The following is a 17776-nucleotide window of genomic DNA, read 5'->3' as shown; positions in this document are numbered from 1 at the left end:
GGGTTTAAATTAATATTCATTAAGTGCTTAAATAAGTGCTTAAAATCCCACACTTGGCCAGCGAGATCCCCACTCAAGCTTACTTTTGTGTCCTTTTAACAGATCTCCATCATTCTATATGGAGTACAGTATGAAGCACCTATACTTTCCAGTCCTGGAATTAACTATTTCCAAGGAGCCCTGGTTCCTTTTAGAGGAGAATGGTATTTGGAAACCAAGATCTGGACGCTCGTTGTGTCACTGCTACTAGGATGTCACTCTAGCCTTCTCAGTGGACAGAGTTAGAAGATACATTCGCGCGCACGCACACACACATACAGTTGCAATTCTAATCCAACACCACAAGGTTCATTTTAACCTTCAGCCTTTCCATTTTTGCAATTCCGTTGTCTGATAATGAGAAACCTCACTCCATTATACATACTTGTTTGCTTATTCCAATCTCTTGACACTGCTGTCCTCTTTCTCAATATATTGGGGGGTGGGAGGCATCCAGAAGTAGAGCAGTGTTCTATTTTTTCACTTGGGTGGTAGTGGTATGTGGAGGTTTGCTTCATAATTATTTATTAAACACATATGTTTAGTCATTTGTTGAATATATGTTACAGTTTTGAAATATAAGAAAAATCATTTAAGTGATTCATCACATTAATGATTACAAGAGAACAATTATATAATCATCTCAATAGAGTATACTCACTAAACCCTGTGTGCTAATCCCACAGTGAAGGTACAGTGTCGGACGAGGGTATCTGGCTAAGAGCACCAATAAGAGAGAAGGAGCATCTGGAATCCAAACAATTTGTCCTAAATAAGAAAGGATCTAGATTCTGGGAGAAATTTGGAGGTGGCAACTACTGCTCTGAAAAAAAGCAAATCATTCAGTTCTTAAATCAGAATTTTTTCTAATAAAACTATCACTTCTTTATGAGAAAATTAAAATCTTACTTTTTCATCAAAGCCTTCTCTTCTGGCTTGTTCAGCCAAATCACTGCTTTTCCTACTGAGAATATAAAATAAAAATCAGAGGTATATGACAGTAAAAAGGAAAATGACAATATAAAATATAACCAGATCTGTATTAAGGATCTGAATTAATTTCTGTTCTTTCTGATAACACTAATTATTTGGAAAATGTGGTCATTAATAAGTTCTCTATATCATATCTCTAGCTATAAAAACATGTTTCTATTATGTCCCACTGCCAGATTTTGACACTAAAATTATGCAGTAAATGTAAATACATTCTTAAATATTTCGTTTAAAAATTTTTTTACTTTGATAGCTAAAAGCATGCACTTAATGTAGACTAAAATCATTTCCTGCTTTTTTAGAGGGACTTTACTGTCCTGTCCAGCTTTCTGTTAAACCTTTTTCTGAGTGGCATGGCATGCCTTATATTAATTTTAAATTAGCTTAGAGTTTCATGGCACTCTCAGAAATTATGAGGTGCTACTGGATGTTTTGACAGTTTATTTAGAATCAGCATATTGAATGGTGGTTGTTTTGCAATCAAAACCTTACTCTCACTGTAAGTTTCTAATATAATACAGAGCTTTAAAATGGTAAGTTAAAAATTGAAGAAAATTCATCTTACCTTTTCTTGTCTTCATCTGTTTCAGGTTTCTTTAGTTTGAGTTTTTCGAGAGCACTGTGGTAACTGAGCATAATTTAAAAGTTTAAAAGTTCATAAAAATAATATTCTGTATTGTTAATTTTTGATCAAGGTAAAGGAAACAGGGAATGCTTGACTTTAGGGACTGCTGCCCTAAAGAAATGTAGAGGCAAATACTATGATTATCTTTTTTCACCTTGTCACTACTTATGGTTTCTGCCTGCTGGTGAAAAAGCTGGAGGTCATCACACTTGAACTTGGAAAAAAAATCTTTAAAAAATATTATTAACATTTATTGCATTAATGATATTAACACTTTAATGCTCATAACCAACATCATAATCAGGAGATAAAAGGTGAAAAAACCCACAGTTAAGTTCATTGGGGGACATATTAATAGTTTACTTTTACAGATAAGTTCTTGGACAGAGTTCTTAAGCCCCACTAACCCCACAGCTTATAGGACCTTTTCTGTGTGAAATGCTATGGTTAGAGCTGTGGGTATGCAGAGATGGGCAAGATGGTACACACATGACTCTGCTACAGTTCACAGTGAGGTCGGTATTGAGAGGACAAGGAAGATTGCTCTAACAGGGAGAACAGAATGTCAGTGAAGAGAGCAGAGGGAATATTCCTGGGGAGTCAGGGAATGACATGAGCAGAGGTCTAGAGGAAACAATGAGAGCAAGCATGGTAAACAGCACTGTGCTCAAAACAGCTGGGGCATACAGTGCTGTAAATGGAGGCATAGAAGGTAAAAATTGTATAGTTCAATGATAGTGAATAAAATAAGTTGAGACTGTGAGACTAGAAAAGGCCCTTGAATGTTTGAATAAAGAATTTGGACTTATTTTGACAAGCCCAGAGAAACTTTGAAGAATTTTGAGCAGAGAAGTGATATGATCAAAACTGGGCTGGCACAGGAAGGAGGCTAGAACAGTTAAGAGGATGTTACTATACCGAAGTCCGGGTGAAAAGTACTGAGTACCTAATGTAGTGGTGGCAGTTAGAATTCAAAGTGTCTTTGAGTTCCACAAATGTGAGCAAAAACTACAGAGGTGAACTTTACACACAAGCCTCAGCAACAGACCATATAAGGGACAAAGAAAAAGTTCAAGGGTTTTGAGCCAGGGGTGACTGAGGAGAGTGTTGCCACTACAGAAAGTGAGGAAGGTAAGGCAAATGGAGTTCTGAGTTCAGATTGTCCATAGGAATTTACCAGCATCTAAACTGAAAACTTTTGGAGGGAAGAGAGTAAGTGCTCTGCATTTAGTGCTCAGTAGCTTTTTGATACATTGAACTCTGAAATAATTTTGGTCACATTTTTGAAGCCAGAGAACATTTCTCCTGGTACTGAAATAATACAAATGTAAGTAACCGTGGACCAAAGCAAAAAGCCCCAAATGCCCTCCCTGCACTACCACTTGGGGTTTAGGTGTTATTCAAATTACAAGAGTATAAACTGAACAAGGTTGGTCTTAGAATTCTGATTAGAAGAATTTGACATACCTTTTTAATCATTTTACCAAGTTCAAAATCTGGCCTTCTGCCTATTGAATAGTCAGCTTTCACTTCAGAATAGGTATCATTAATTATTGCCAAGAACATGTTCTGGGGAGAAATATTCAAATGAAGTATTTCAATAAAAATTTAGTTTAAATGTTGTTAATGACTTTGACAAGTGCTGGGATTTGTAAAATTAGATTTAAATTTTAAAAGTAACTCGTGCTCAATAAGAGATATGGCTATGTAGACTATATATAATATAGTAGAATGGGAAATGTGTGGATATGGGTAAGTATGTTTATGGTAAATGGGAAAAGCAGAATGTAAAATAGTGCATATACATTGGTTAATTATATATATATATATATATATATATATATACAAATTTATTAATGTTACATATCAGAAGAAAACTTAGAATAATATATGTTCATAAGGGTATTTCTTTTTTTTCTTTAAAATTCTATAGAGCTGTTTAAATGCACAATTTTACTAGGGCTCTTACAACTATTAATGTCCAGATAACACAAACAGAACTGTGGAGAGGGTATTCCTACTCCCAGCCCACGTCTCCACCTTTCACTGTGGCTCAGATCTGTCACTGTGAGGACTGTTGCCCACAATCAGGGGATAACTGCTGTGTGTGACAAAAAAATTTTTTTTTATGGAGGACAGTAGCAGTGCCTTGAGTAGAAAGGCAAGGTTCCTTGATTAGGAAGGCCAAATAGACTTGTCCTGAGCACATGTGAGAGACCCATCCTGGGGACTCCTAAAAATTACAAGGGTGTGAGCTTTCAGCCATAAGGGCCAAAAGCTGTTGCAATATGGGCAGAGTATGAATGGCCTAATTCATACCTACTGGTATGAAATGTCCCAGGCTGGAGAGACCTGGAACTTTCAAGTTATATGTGTAAAAGATTTAGTACACTCTTGGCACACAATAACCACCTTGATGGTAATTATTATGATCATGTTCTCCATTGGACAAATTGAAAACATTTGGACCCCCTGGACACAAAAGGACAAATACTGTATGATTCCACTAGGTACCTTGAGTAATCAAAATCATAGAGGCAGAAAGTAGAATGATGGTTGCCAGGGGCAGGGGTAGGGAGGAAAATGGAGAGTTCTGTTTAATGAGTATAGAGTTTCAGTTTTGCAAGATAAAAAGATTTCTGGAGATGAATGATGGTGATGATTGAACAAGATGAATGTACTTCACTATACAGTTAGAAATGGTTAAAAAAAAGATATGGTTAAGATGGTAAATTTTATGTTATGTTATAACACAATTTAAAATTTTTATGAGTTAAAAAAAAAAGGCTTCAGGGCAGAAGTAGCTTTGGATGCTGAGTTTACTTTTCTGGGTTCTTGCTTTCTGATTTCGGCCACTCACTTTTTTGTTAGTTCTTAAATGTTTCCTATATTTCATCCAGCTTTTTAAATTGTGAAGAGGTTGATTTGAATAACCTAGCACATCATTACCAAAAGCAGAAGTCCCCTCATTAATCCATTTCAAAATTTTCTATCTGTTTACTTTGTGCCTTATACTTTCTTTCCTCCCATTATCCAAGGTAACACAAATTTCCAAGGTTCTGTAAATTACTACATTTATATTTAATGTCCAATACTACTTAGCTTTATTATTAACACTTGAATTCAGATCCTAGGAAAGGACCAAGAAGTTGTTGGAACTGCAAACATTATTCACTCTGGATAAGCTAATTAGACTTCTCAAATTATAAGTCATTTGAAGTTGGAAAGGACCTTTGGGAGTGATTTAGTCCAGCCCCTTTATTTACAGATAAAGAAATTAAGGTCTAGAAAAGTTAAATAGCTAGTGGCAGAATTGGAAAGTAGAATTATATCCTCTTGGCTGCTAGTCCACTCTTTCCACTACTGATTTAGTAAAGGGTTATTCAGAAAAATATTATTAAATTTCATGCAATTGGTACGTAGATAATACAGTATTTACATGTGGATAATGAAAAGAGGGCAACCTAAGAAATTTTTCAGACCAGACTTTACCCCAAATTGAGTAAAAGGGCCATGGACAAGTTTGAGGAATTCTTAACTAAAGGGAAAGTTATTGCAGTTTTTCTCAGAGCCATATGTTACCATGCACTACGAATTTCCAAGAGTGATGAAAATGAAGCCATTTCCCCCAGACAGTCTTGGTCTAGGTTGCACAGAACACATTTTGAGAACTGATATTTTAGACTATCATAAATTTTTTACACAGAACTTGTTTTACCTACTCAAAAATGAAAGTAAATTTATTAAAATTATTCACTTTTAAAGACAATATTTTTCTAGGGATTCTACCTAATCAGTTCTATAAGTTAGTTATCTGCTGATTGTTTTATGTGTATAAAGCTATTTTTAAAATTCAGCTTTGCCAGATCAGCAAAGGATAATCAGGTCAATATCAATAAAAGGATTCTAAAGATAGAGCCCTCTAAAGAAAACACTTAAGATTTCTTTTGCCCAGAGAATAAATACTACAGAGACATGGAGCCAATTTCTTTTATCTTAGGTAAAATTTTCACTTCTATTGAAAAGTAAAAAAATATTTTTCTAGCTTGACCTGGTAACACTTGAAAAGTGGATAACACCATCCATTTGGATCTTTCAATGCCTAACTGTACTTTGAGTGTGACAGATATTTAGCCATCAGTGAAAATATCAAACCATTTTTTAATTTATTAAAGCTTATGTCACTACTTACAGGCCTTTTCATGATTTTTTTTGTTATAAACTGGATAAAACTGCATAAATTACATTTATGCTAAGAACTTACATGGAATTTTGAAAAGTGGAAAAGTCGTCAACTTGTGATCCAAAAACAAGAAATCCTAACTGAGCATAAGCAAAGAATATTATAAAAAGCATGATGGCAAATCCTACTATGTCTTTGATACAGCGGGACAAGGTTGATGACAGCTGAGACATTGTCTTATTAAAGCTTATGAATTTGAATATCTGAAAAAGAACAAAGTTAATTGAAATAGGAAAATATTAAAGATTATAATGACTTAGAGTAAATTAATTTCAGAAGAAATCTGCTTGAAATTAAAAGATGCTTCATGACAGTCGGGGTGTTTGAGGATTCGCTGGCAATCATTACAAAGCCAAACTACTTTAAAAATTACTGTATAAAAAAATTACTGTATAGTTAAGAATATCCTTTTGTTTTTTCATAACTTTGTAGTTTAAGTTCCCATTTTATTATCTAATATAATAAAATATATCTAATCTGTTATATCTGATAAAATATAAATACCTTTATCCATGCAAAGAAGATGGTTATGGCAATTATATTGTTGTAATAAATGTGCCAGTATGCAAGAAAATAGAAGTCTGAATATTTTTCAGTACTTTTTAACAGTTGTCCAAGCAAGAGAAAAATTTGTATATTACAGTATGAGTTGAAGAAAACGGCCACAAAACACAACTAAATGGGAAAATAAGAAGGGTTAAATTAGAGATTACCTCTAAATCTCCTGCAGCCTATGAATAAACACATGAAAAAGTTCATCAAAAGTTCAACAAAAAGGGAGGGAGAGATAAGACAGGTTTTTACATAAATGAAAGTAAGCCTCAATTTATAGAAGTTTAAGGTAGCATAATTATCATAAAAGTAGCAAAATACAGACTGCCTGGCTATCCTAATCTATATGACTTTTTGTTTCTTTGAGTCATAAAACACAAATGTATAAAATGATTATATAATTCTGACTAGACTGTAAGAGTTTCTGCTCCATATAACTACATGATACCTAAGAGTTTAATATTTTTCACTATGTAACACTCCAAGAAAAATCTTTTTACAGCTCCAAAAAAATAAACTCCTTTAGAGCTTTTTAACAACTCTTTTAGAAGAGGATTTTAGAACCAGATTATCTTAGGTTTCAGAGTTTTCTAACTGTCATGAAAATTTTCCTTTGATTTCTCTTCCCTAAAATACTCAGTTAAACATTTAATGCTATACACTGTGTTAAGCATTATTGTGGTTACCAGAGAGGTAGATGGCACACTTTCTGACTCTGAGAAACTTTCAATTTGGTTTTGAGAAACAAATATATATATACTGGATTGGCTATAACTAAGGGCCTATAAGAGTAAAAGATCAGGTTGTATAAGCAAGAATATTTGTTCATTGTTCCTAAAACCAAGCTCTTACGATTTGTTCCACTCTACCCACACCTCTATGTTTATTTTAGTATTTTCCAGTGATAAGAACTGGCAGTCTTGGAGTTTCTTCAAGGATTATTTCCCCAATCCTGGTGGCATCCTCTGTGCCTACAAGCTACGCTCTGGCTGCTCAAACCTTAAACCCCCTTCAATATTCTGCCTAGGCTTGTCTTTTGCCTATTTAAAAATTCAGTGTAAAGAGGAAAGCAGATTTAGGCAACATACAAGAGTACATTTTAAAGAACCTTGCCCCAAAAGAATCATTATTTTCAACATGAGGCCCTGAGAGGAATACATTTTTTTGAGTGGGAGTAGGGAGACCTACTGTGCCCACTAAATCATAATACATATGGAATCACTTATTCCTCTAGGTTTATGCTAGTCCTGCCAAGGACCGAATCAAAGAGAAAAAAGTAGATTTCTCCCTTTTGGAGGCACACCATTAGTATGTACTATGACAGTATTATTGATAGTTACAGCTTTTAAAATAAGTCCCGGATGAGGGAGGTGCTTTTTACACCTCTCTCATTGGTGGGTTCAGATGTGATTCCCTTCAACCATATCTGTGAATATATACTTACCACCAAAAATAGTAATTCTAGCCAGTTCCAACTACTTTTGAAATAGGGCTTCTTGTGTTGTGAAGACAATAAGAAAAATACAAAATGTGATTTCACAGGAAGCAATAAAATAATCATAGTAGCTAACATATCTAAGGAGCTTCACAGAGTAAAACTGCCATGAAGTAAATATTCCTCCAGTTGCAGGGAATTCTGCCACCAATCTGTAAAATGAGGTTTGTGAAAGTCAATGCATTTCAAGGATTTATATTTCAGTACCTAACGTGATTGAAATTTCTAGTCAGTGATGTTGTGTACTTTATTCAGTTATTTTGTACAAAATATGTTTTCTCAGGGTTATGGGCTCAATTCATTACTATTTTTTTTAACATCTTTACTGGAGTGTAATTGCTTTACAATGTTGTGTTAGTTTCTGCTGTATAACAAAGTGAATCAGTTATACATATACATATGTTCCCATATCTCTTCCCTCTTGCATCTCCCTCGCTCCCACCCTCCCTATCCCACCCCTCTAGGTGGTCACAAAGCACCGGGTTGAACTCCCTGTGCGATGCATCTGTTTCCCATTAGCTATTTTACATTTGGTAGTGTATATATGTCCATGCCACTCTCTCACTTCGTCACAGCTTACCCTTCCCCCTCCCCGTGTCCTCAAGTCCATTCTCTACGTCTGCGTCCTTATTCCTGTCCTGCCCCTAGGTTCTTCAGAACAATTTTTTTTTTTTAGATTCCGTATATATGTGATAGCATACGGTATTTGTTTTTCTCTTTCTGACTTACTTCACTCTGTATGACAGACTCTAGGTCCATCTACCTCAATTGAATTGAATAATTCAATTGTGTTTCTTTTTATGGCTGAGTAATATTCCATTGTATATATGTGCCACATCTTTTTTTTTTTTTTTTTTTTGCGGTACGCGGGCCTCTCACTGTTGTGGCCTCTCCCTTTGCAGAGCACAGGCTCCGGATGCGCAGGCTCAGCGACCATAGCTCACGGGCCCAGCCGCTCTGCGGCATGTGGGATCTTCCCAGACCAGGGCAGGAACCCATGTCCCCTGCATCGGCAGGCAGACTCTCAACCACTGCGCCACCAGGGAAGCCCTGTGCCACATCTTCTTTATCCATTCATCTGTCGATGGACACTTAGGTTGCTTCCATATCCTGGCTATTTTAAATAGAGCTGCAATGAACATTGTGGTACATGACTCTTTTTGAATTATGGTTTTCTCAGGGTATATGCCCAAGAGTGGAATTGCTGGGTCATATGGTAGTTCTATTTTTAGTTTTTTAAGGAATGTCCATACTGTTCTCCATAGTGTCTGTATCAATTTACATTCCCATCAACAGTGCAAGAGGGTTCCCCTTTCTCCACACCCTCTCCAGCATTTATTGTTTGTAGATTTTTGATGATGACCATTCTGACTGCTGTGAGGTGATACTTCATTGTAGTTTTGATTTGCATTTCTCTAATGATTAGTGATGTTGAGCATCCTTTCATGTGTTTGTTGGCAATCTGTGTATCTTCTTTGGAGAAATGTCTATTTAGGTCTTCTGCCCATTTTTGGATTGGATTCTTGTTTTTTTGATATCGAGCAGCATGAGCTGCTTGTAAATTTTGGAGATTAATCCTTTCTCAGTTGCTTCATTTGCAAATATTTTCTCCCATTCTGGGGGTGGTCTTTTCATCTTGTTTATGGTTTCCTTTGCTGTGCAAAAGCTTTTAAGTTTCATTAGGTCCCATTTGTTTATTTTTGTTCTTATTTCCATCTGTCTAGGAGGTGGGTCAGAAAGGATCATGCTGTGATTTATGTCATAGAGTGTTCTGCCTATGTTTTCCTCTAAGAGTTTTACAGTGTCTGGTTTTACATTTAGGTCTTTAATCCATTTTGAGTTTATTTTTGTGTATGGTGTTAGAGAGTGTTCTAATTTCATTCTTTTACATGTAGCTGTCCAGTTTTCCCAGCACCACTATTGAAGAGGCTGTCTTTTCTCCATTGTATATTCTTTGCTCCTTTATCAAAAATAAGGTGACCATATGTGCGTGGGTTTATTTCTGGGCTTTCTATCCTGTTCCATTGATCTATTTTTCTGTTTTTGTGCCAGTACCATACTATCTTGATTACTGTAGCTTTGTAGTATAGTCTGAAGTCCAGGAGCCTGATTCCTCCAGCTCTGTTTTTCTTTCTCAAGATTGCTTTGGCTCTTCAGGGTCTTTTGTGTTTCCATACAAATTGTGAAATTTTTTGTTCTAGTTCTGTGAAAATGCCATTGGTAATTTGATAGGGATTGCATTGAGTCTGTAGATTGCTTTGGGTAGTATAGTCATTTTCACAGTGTTGATTCTTCCAATCCAAGAACATGGTCTATCTCTCCATCTATTTGTATCATCTTTAATTTCTTTCATCAGTGTCTTATAGTTTTCTGCATACAGGTCTTTTGTCTCCTTAGGTAGGTTTATTCCTAGGTATTTTATTCTTTTTGTTGCAATGGTAAATGAGAGTGTTTCCTTAATTTCACTTTCAGATTCTTCATCATTAGTGTATAGGAATGCAAGAGATTTCTGTGCATTAATTTTGTATCCTGCTACTTTACGAAATTCATTGATTAGCTCTAGTAGTTTACTAGTAGGATCTTTAGGATTCTCTATGTATAATATCATGTCATCTACAAACAGTGACAGCTTTACTTCTTCTTTTCTGTTTTGGATTCTTTTTATTTCTTTTTTTTCTCTGATTGCTATTGCTAAAATTTCCAAAACTATGTTGAATAATAGTGGTGAGAGTGGAAAACCTTGTCTTGTTCCTGATCTTAGTGGAAATGGTTTCAGTTTTTCACTATTGAGAACGATGTTGTCTGTGGGTTTGTCATATATGGCCTTTATTATGTTGAGGTAAGTCCCCTCTACGCCTACTTTCTGGAGGGTTTTTATCATAAATGGGTGTTGATTTTGTTGAAAGCTTTTTCTGCATCTATTGAGATGATCATATGGTTTTTCTCGTTCAATTTGTTAATATGGTGTATCACGTTGATTGATTTGCATATATTGAAGAATCCTTGCATTCCTGGGATAAACCCCACTTGATCATGGTGTATGATCCTTTAATGTGCTGTTGGATTCTGTTTGCTATTATTTTGTTGAGGATTTTTGCATCTATGTTCATCAGTGATATTGGCCTGTAGTTTTCTCTCTTTGTGACATCTTTGTCTGGTTTTGGTATTAGGGTGATGGTGGCCTCGTAGAATGAGTTTGGGAGTCTTCCTCTCTCTGCTATATTTTGGAAGAGTGTGAGAAAGATAGGTGTTAGCTCTTCTCTACGTGTTTGATAGAATTCGCCTGTGAATCAATCTGGTCCTGGGCTTTGGTTTGATGGAAGATTTTTAATCACAGTCTCAATTTCAGTGCTTGTGATTGGTCTGTTTATATTTCCTGTTTCTTCCTGGTTCAGTCTTGCACATTGTGCATTTCTAAGAATTTGTCCATTTCTTCCAGGTTGTCCATTTTATTGGCATATAGTTGCCTGTAGTAATCTCTCATGACTTTTTATATTCCTGCAGTGTCAGTTGTTACTTCTTCTTTTTCATTTCTATATCTATTGATTTGAGTCTTCTCCCTTTTTTTCTTGATGAGTCTGGCTAATGGTTTATCAATTTTGTTTATCTTCTCAAAGAACCAGCTTTTAGTTTTATTGATCTTTACTATTGTTCCCTTCATTTCTTTTTCATTTATTTCTGATCTGATCTTTATGATTTCTTTCCTCTGCTATCTTTGGGTTTTTTTTTTTTTTTTGTTCTTCATTCTCTAATTGCTTTAGGTGTAAGGTTAGGTTGTTTATTTGAGATGTTTCTTGTATTGCTATAAACTTCCCTCTTAGAACTGCTTTTGCTTCATCCCATAGGTTTTGGGTCATCGTGTTTTCACTGTCATTTGTTTCTAGGTATTTTTTTATTTCCTGTTTGATTTCTTGAGTGATCTCTTGGCTATTAAGTAGTGTATTGTTTATCCTCCATGTGTTTGTATTTCTTACAGATTTTTTTCTATAATTGATATCTACTCTCATAGCATTGTTGTTGGAAAAGATACTTGATATGATTTCAATTTTCTTAAATTTACCAAGTCTTGATTTGTGCCCCAAGATATGATCTATCCTGGTGAATGTTCATTGAGCCCTTGAGAAGAAAGTGTATTCTGTTGTTTTTGGATGGAATGTCCTATAAATATCAATTAAGTCCGTCTTGTTTAATGTACCATTCAAAGCTTGTGCTTCCTTATTTATTTTCATTTTGGATGATCTGTCCATTGGTGAAATTTGTTTGTTAAAGTCCCCTACTATGATTGTGTTACTGTCAATTTCCCCTTTTATGGCTGGTAGCATTTGCATTATGTATTGACGTGCTCCTATGTTGGGTGCATAAAGATTTACAATTGTTATATCTTCTTCTTGGATTGATCCCTTGATCATTATGTAGTGTCCTTCTTTGTCTCTTATAATAGTCTTTATTTTAAAGTCTATTTTGTCTGATATGAGAATTGCTACTTCAGCTTTCTTTTGATTTCCATTCGCATGGAATATCTTTTTCCATCCCCTCACTTTCAGTCTGTATGTGTCTCTAGGTCTGATGTGGGTCCCTTGTAGACAGCATATATATGGGTCTTGTTTTTTTGTGTTTTTTTTTGCGGTACGCAGACCTCTCACTGTTGTGGCCTCTCCCGTTGCGGAGCACAGGCTCCGGACGCACAGGCCCAGCGGCCATGGCTCATGGGCCCAACCGCTCCGTGGCATGTGGGATCCTCCCAGACCGGGGCATGAACCTGTGTCCCTTGCATCGGCAGGCGGACTCTCAACCACTGAGCCACGAGGGACGCCCTGGGTCTTGTTTTTGTATCCATTCAGCCAGTCTATATCTTTTGGTTGGAGCATTTAATCCATTTACATTTAAGGTAGTTATCAATATGTATGTTCCTATTACCATTTTCTTAATTGTTTTCCTTTGTTATTGTAGGTCTTTTCCTTCTCTTGTGTTTCCTGCCTAGAGAAGTTCCTTTAGCATTTGTTGTAAAGCTGGTTTGGTGGTGCTGAATTCTCTTAGTTTTTGCTTGTCTGTAAAGGTTTTAATTTCTCTGTTGAATCTGAATGAGATCCTTGCTGGGTAGAGTAATCTTGGTTGTAGGTTTTTCCCTTTCATCACTTTAAATATGTCCTGTCACTCCCTTCTGGCTTGCAGAGTTTCTGCTGAAAGATCAGCTGTGAACCTTATGGGGATTCCCTTGTATGTTATTTTTCCCTTGCTGCTTTTAATATTTTCTCTTTGTATTTAATACAAAGAAAATTTAATTGTATTTGATAGTTTGATTAATATGTGTCTTGGCGTGTTTCTCCTTGGATTTATCCGTGTGGGACTCTCTCTGCTTCCTGGACCTGATTGACTATTTCCTTTCCCATATTAGGAAAGTTTTCAACTATAATCTCTTCAAATATTTTCTCAGTTCCTTCTTTTTCTCTCCTTCTTCTGGGGCCTCTATAATTGAATGTTGGTGCATTTCATGTTGTCGCAGAGGTCTTTGAGACTGTCCTCAATTCTTTTCATTCTTTTTTCTTTATTCTGCTCTGCGGTAGTTATTTCCACTATTTTACCTTCCAGGTCACTTATCCATTCTGCCTCATTCTGCTATTCATTCCTTCTGGTGAATTTTTAATTTCAGATATTGTGTTGTTCGTCATTGTTTTCTCTTTAGTTCTTCTAGGTCCTTGTTAAACGTTCCTTGTGTGTTCTCCATTCTATTTCCAAGATTTTGGATCATCTTTTGTATCATTACTCTGAATTCTTTTTCAGGTAGACTGCCTATTTCCTCTTCCTTTGTTTGGTCTGGTGAGTTTTTGCCTTGCTCCTTCATATGCTGTGTGTTTCTATGTCTTCTCATTTTGCTTAACTTACTGTGTTTGGGGTATCCTTTTTGCAGGCTGCAAGTTCGTAGTTCCTGTTGTTTTTGGTGTCTGCTCCCAGTGGCTAAGGTTATTTCAGTGGGTTGTGTAGGCTTCCTGGTGGAGGGGACTGGTGTCTGTGTTCTGATGGATGAGGCTAGATCTTGTCTTTCTGGTGGGCAGGACCGTGTCTGGTGGTGTGTTTTGGGGTGTCTGTGACCTTATTATGATTTTAGGCAGCCTCTCTGCTAATGGGTGGTGTTGTGTTCCTGTCTTGCTAGTTGTTTGGCACAGGGTGTCCAGTGCTATAGCTTGCTGGTCATTGAGTGGCGCTGGGTCTTAGCATTGAGATGGAGATCTCTGGGAGGGCTCTTGCTATTTGATATTATGTGGAGCCAGGAGGTCTCTGGTGGACCAATGTCCTGAACTCGGCTCTTCCACCTCAGAGGCACAGGCCTGACACCTGGCTGGAGCACCATGACCCTGTCAGCCACACATCATATGTTCTTTTAAGAGCACTCTTTTTTTTTTTTTTTTTTTTTTTTTTTTTTTTGCGTTACATGGGCCTCTCACTGTTGTGGCCTCTCCCGTTGCGGAGCACAGGCTCCGGACGCACAGGCTCAACAGCCATGGCTCACGGGCCCAGCCGCTCCGCGGCATGTGGGATCTTCCCAGACCGGGGCACGAACCCGTGTCCCCTGCATCGGCAGGCGGACTCTCAACCACTGCGCCACCAGGGAAGCCCAAGAGCACTCTTAAGTAACATCCTGATTGTGTGTGGTACAACTTTACTTTCGACCTGAGAGTTGAGGTGGATGGGATTTTTGCCTTCCCCAGATGGTTGAAGGATACGATTTTTGTTTTTGGAAACCCCACCACCTCCTTATTTATATTATTATTTTTGCAAGAAAAGTATAAAGGGAGTTGGAGTGGGGGTGAGATTTATGATCACGAAAGCCTTGGACGCCATCCTCTCCATCTTCTGCCTCTCTCTCTCTCTGATTAGTTCCTATCCAGCAGCAGATTGAAGCAGGAGATGATTCTTCTCAAGGTTTGTTCCGCAGCTTCACTTCTAGGTGAAAGCTTCATGAACCAAGTGATGTCAACAAACGAGGCTTCTCTCTCTCTCCTCTCTCTAACAATGAAAGTTGCTCTCATGGAATTCTGTTCTGCCAAAGGAAAATACTGCAAATCTGCTTCTAGTCTTCACCCTTTGAAATCCATCTACCATGCTCTTCGGAAGTGCAAACTAGTCCATGTGAAAATATCACATGGATTTCCTCAGCATCCATCAGCATCAACCACTCAACTTGTGAGTGGATGAGCCTTCAGATGATCACAGACCCAGTCTTCAGGTCTCCCAGCTGAGACCTCAGACACATAAAACTAGTTTCAACCTAGGTGCCAAAGAGCCCTAGCCCCCCAACTCCTGCCTGCACCTCTGGGAGCTAGTGCCTTTGGCGTGATGCCACTTCCTCCATTACTTCTTTTTTAATGCTCCACTTTTTTTTGGTACTCTGAAAATTCCCAGTGGTCAAAGACCAATGTAAGTGAGAAAGAAAGATGTGATTTTTAGCTAGACATTCATTTTACTCTGTGTTTTGATTGCTCATTCATAACTGGGAAACTAATTTATCCCTACAGGAGAACAAGATGATGTTCAAGAACATGCTATACTGTTAGTTACTGTTATTAGTCAGGACTCCCCCCCAAAATACATAATTTTTAAAATATTTCAGAGGAGGAAAATACACTCTCCCCCTTTAGCTTATCAGAGATACTTCTTGCTTCTAAATGTCAAGATAACATATTTTACTGAATCAAATGTTTTCTGTTTAACTTTAGGCACTGGATGTTGGATACAAAGATCTATATGCAAATAGAAATATAAAAATTAATTCCAGTACTAAATATAAAAAGATTTTGAGGCGGTTCACTGTATTTCTAGTGTTCTCCACAACTGCAGATAATTAAGAATTGACAGTAATTTAAGGAACCAGCATCTCTATCACAACACCATGATGTAATTATTCCTACCTAAAGATATTAGCAAATCTTATTGGTACTGGAGTAAGGTGTGGCCCCAAAAGCAAAAAACCACCAAAACCAAGAACAAAACAACCAGTTAACAAATAGAAAACAGGAATTTGTTTTTTCACCTTGTGTATAGTATGTGCGCAATGCTGGGTAAGTGAGTGAAGTGAAAGAAACTCAGTATTTTGATCTGAAGTGTAAACTAGTAAACAAAAAGCAAAAAATGATGAGTATTCAGTTTAGTTTGCCAGCTATGTGTACAAAGGGAAAATAAGTGGATAAGGTCTTAGTGTAAGCAATATGCTCCCATACAACTACTGATTAGATATACTACCAGTTAAAAGTTTCAAAATCTGCTAAAGTTTCTAAGAAATAACATTTTAAAAGATAACATAGGGCTTCCCTGGTGGCGCAGTGGTTGAGAGTCCGCCTGCCGATGCAGGGGACACGGGTTCGTGCCCCGGTCTGGGAAGATCCCACATGCCGCAGAGCGGCTAGGCCCGTGAGCCATGGCTGCTGAGCCTGCGCGTCCGGAGCCTGTGCTCTGCAAGGGGAGAGGCCACAACAGTGAGAGGCCCGCCTACCGCAAAAAAAAAAAAAAAAAAAAAGATAACATAGATGGGACTTCCCTGGTGGTCCAGTGGGTAAGACTCTGCGCTCCCAATGCAGGGGGCCTGGGCTCAATCCCTGATGGGGGAATTAGATCCCACATGCATGCTGCAACTAAGGAGTCTGCATGCCACAACTAAGACCCAACAGAGACAAATAAATAAATAAATATGAAAAAAAATTAAAGGTAACATAGAATAAGCACAAAACCTAGAGACAGAAAATATGGACTTAATCTAGTATTACAAGGAGTTCTTCATATGACTTTAAGCCAATTACCCCACTGTTTCTACTCTTATTTAGGACATAGAAGTGATTTGTATTCTTCACTTTATCCCTACCAGGACTATCGGGAAGGGTGAATAATGTTGGTACGAAGCTGATTCCCTGAAAGAAAATACTATAACATAAAATGTAAAATGTCCATTGGCTGCTGATGGTAATTCATTTGTTTTCATTTTTACAAATTTTAAAGGCCATGATTATGTTTCACCATCACTGTTGCACAGGGGGAAAATTCCCCTATCAGAGTAAATGCCAATTCCATATTCCAGAGTAAAAATGTAAGACTCATGAGAAAAAAGTGGCTCACTGAGACTTAGTGGACACTATTGTTTGCCTGTCTAGCATTCATTATCCCATTCCTTCTTTCTAAGAGAACCCTAATTGTATCAGGCATTCACCCATTCTCAGATCCCTTAGAAGAAGCCATTTCAATCCCCAGGCAGATTCAATCACAGTAATCCTATTTGCTTTGACTGTTTGATTCTAGAACCCAGGCCTAAGCCAAGTAGCATGGTCCAAGTTAGGCAGATTACCTAAGGTAATCAGACCTACAGAAATAATTTTTTCTCTTTGGTTGGTTCTCTGTCCTCCTCCTTGTGAGAGGGGATGTCTGTCATCTTTTTCTTGGGTCCAACAGGTTAGCCCAGGCAGGTCCTTCTCATGCAATAGCAGAAGTGCAAGCGAGCAAGTTTTAATTTACAAACCCTTTTCAAGCTTCTGCTTGTATCTTATCTGCTGACATTCCATTGACCAAAGAAAGTCATCTGGTTGAACCCAGTATCAAGTTCTGGGGCAGGGCACCCTGCCCTGGGTGACAGGGCACTGCAAATTTACATGGGATCTCCATGTTCTGGAATATATCCTGAAACAGTGAAACAATAAATATGATGTTGCTCTTTCTTCTTTATCATTATTGGAAGAATTACATTATATTTATTTTGGAGCTTATGATTTTAATCTCAGTACAAACATGCACAAACTGGGAACCCTAATGAGGGCTCTGGGTGCCTTTTAAATTCAGTATACTAATA

At 37.3% G+C, this 17776-nt stretch overlaps 1 protein-coding gene across 1 annotated transcript in view; it reads right to left on the bottom strand.

The window, feature by feature from the left end:
- The window catches only part of PKD2L2 (polycystin 2 like 2, transient receptor potential cation channel), a gene marked incomplete at both ends in the record, with an annotated part of 32304 nt that overhangs the window by 7186 nt on the left and 7342 nt on the right, over nt 1-17776 (bottom strand). The window contains 6 exon segments of the mRNA XM_081230480.1: nt 949-1003; nt 1598-1660; nt 3123-3226; nt 6405-6575; nt 7897-7941; nt 7943-8099. Coding sequence (XP_081086606.1) covers nt 949-1003; nt 1598-1660; nt 3123-3226; nt 6405-6575; nt 7897-7941; nt 7943-8099 — 595 coding nt within the window.

The sequence above is a fragment of the Mesoplodon bidens genome (assembly GCF_964165515.1).
Source record: "Mesoplodon bidens genome assembly, chromosome: 4".
NCBI classification, from domain to species: Eukaryota; Metazoa; Chordata; class Mammalia; order Artiodactyla; family Ziphiidae; genus Mesoplodon; species Mesoplodon bidens.
This window is presented reverse-complemented; position numbering and strand designations above follow the sequence as displayed.